This window comes from Austrofundulus limnaeus, unplaced genomic scaffold (assembly GCF_001266775.1).
Source record: "Austrofundulus limnaeus strain Quisiro unplaced genomic scaffold, Austrofundulus_limnaeus-1.0 Scaffold1787, whole genome shotgun sequence".
NCBI classification, from domain to species: Eukaryota; Metazoa; Chordata; class Actinopteri; order Cyprinodontiformes; family Rivulidae; genus Austrofundulus; species Austrofundulus limnaeus.
In genome coordinates this window covers 18,473-20,390 of record NW_013954189.1, presented here as the reverse complement: position 1 = coordinate 20,390, position 1,918 = coordinate 18,473, and the positions used below count along the sequence as shown (strand labels likewise).

The 1,918-nt window shown below is 34.8% G+C and overlaps 1 protein-coding gene across 1 annotated transcript in view; it reads right to left on the bottom strand.

Moving 5' to 3' along the window:
- Window positions 1-299: 299 nt before the first annotated feature.
- Window positions 300-1,918, bottom strand: part of LOC106536360 (calcium/calmodulin-dependent protein kinase type II delta 1 chain) — a gene marked incomplete at its 3' end in the record, with an annotated part of 19,038 nt that continues 17,419 nt past the window's right edge. The window contains 1 exon segment of the mRNA XM_014033617.1: window positions 300-354. Within this exon segment, the coding sequence (XP_013889071.1) occupies window positions 300-354 (55 nt within the window).

The following is a 1,918-nucleotide window of genomic DNA, read 5'->3' as shown; positions in this document are numbered from 1 at the left end:
ATGAAGAAATGACCTAGAAAGACGAGGCAGCAGATGTTGTTTCAATAGATAATGAGTTAAACCATCTACCTGCCATCTGTGCTCAGCATCACTTTTATTTACAGAGCCCATCTCCATCTAACAGGGTCTGACTTTTATTTTGGGAACGTTCTGACAGGAAGCCGCTGAAGGTGTGCAGAAACATGAAATAAAATATAAAACATTTCATCTCCATGATGCCTTAGGCACATGACATCTGAGCTGAAGTGTTGCTTAATAAGTCAGATTATGAAGTGTGCAAATCTAATCTGGGCACTTACAGGTCAAAGACAAGATAATGGAATCCCTCCTCTGATATGCTGTCATGAAGTCGAACTGCAGAGAGAGGACAGAACAAAAATAAAGTTTAGCTACAGAAGAATAATGTAACTTTTTAAAAATTTACCCATAAATCATTTCATTTAAAATATTTTGTTTTATTACACAATAAATGAGAAATGTAATGTACTGAACAATTAAAGTAGCCATCTGTCTGTGGTGAGAAAATAAGAAAAACACAAGAAAGAGCAACAGAAACAGAAATCATAATTCATCCTTACCTTCATTTAACCAAATTAAAACTCAACCTGATCATTCACACCTCAATCAAAAACATCATAAAGATAAGCTGATTTCAGTCATTTGTACCAGCATAAATGTTTCCAATAGGGATGCACAGATTTGAAAATTTCAGCTGTTTAATATTATTGTTATGGCCGATAACCGATATTTACAGATATTACACAAACACAAATTATTTATAGACAGATAGACACACAAATACACTTGTCTTTGTTCGATACCATAAAAAACAACCAGACSACTYACGTGACTCTCTACTTCAGTTATTGCAGCATCACTATCATGAACAGATGCCGTTCAACCGTGTGATCTTAACATCCACACTTAGATGTTCCTAGATCCAAAGTCAAATCCAGAGGCGATCAGGCTTTTGCAATAGCTGCTCCAAAGCTGRGGAACAGTCTACCACTTTATATTCAATCTGCTGAAAATGATGAGGCTTTTAAATCTTTGTTGAAGATCAGTCTSTTGGGTCTTTTGATTGAGACAGTTTGAGGTTCAGTTAGAGCTGATGGATTTTTCTTAGCGTTTCTGTATTTTATTTGTATTTATTTGTTTTGTTTCTTTGATTTGATTCTTTGAACTGTAAAGCAATTTGGTCAGKTCTTGTTGTTTTCAATGTGCTATAGAAATAAATTTGACATTGACCAACCACTTCCCCTCCCAAAACAGAAACAAAAAGATAAGTGGAATCAATATCAGATGTTAATATTGGTCCAGTTTTAKTTTTCAGACCAATATTATATTCTAAAAAATTACCTATATCGTCCAATAGTGATGTCATTGCCGATATATCATGCATCACTAGTTTCCACCTGTTTTTCAGCACACTATTCCACAATGACTGGTATCAAATAATCTGAGTTCAGTGCTGCAGGAAATTTGATTTGTTCAAAAAAACTGAGCTTTTAAAGTTTGAAATAAAAAGATGGATATTTAGCTTCTCATTTCTAAATGACAGATCTGATCAGACCAGGAAACAGAGAGTGTTAGACTGTGGTGGTCCGAAAGCCACCTGCTCTAAGCCTGAACAGTTCAAACTATTTGTGCTTAAGAAAAAAAAATCTGTTTAAAGAACTAATGTAAAACTGATGGGATTTAAAAAGGTAAAAAAATGCATTTTATGTATAAAACAGGATCAGAGACAAGAGAGTTCTTAGAAAAGTGTTAAACATGAACCTACACTGCCTGGCCAAAAACAAAAGTTCACACATATTTCGTTGGATCACCTTCAGTTTTGATTACCATACACATTCATTGTAGCATTGTTTGGTTAATCTCCCTAGACCTGACCAACCCCACATCCTAACACTACCCC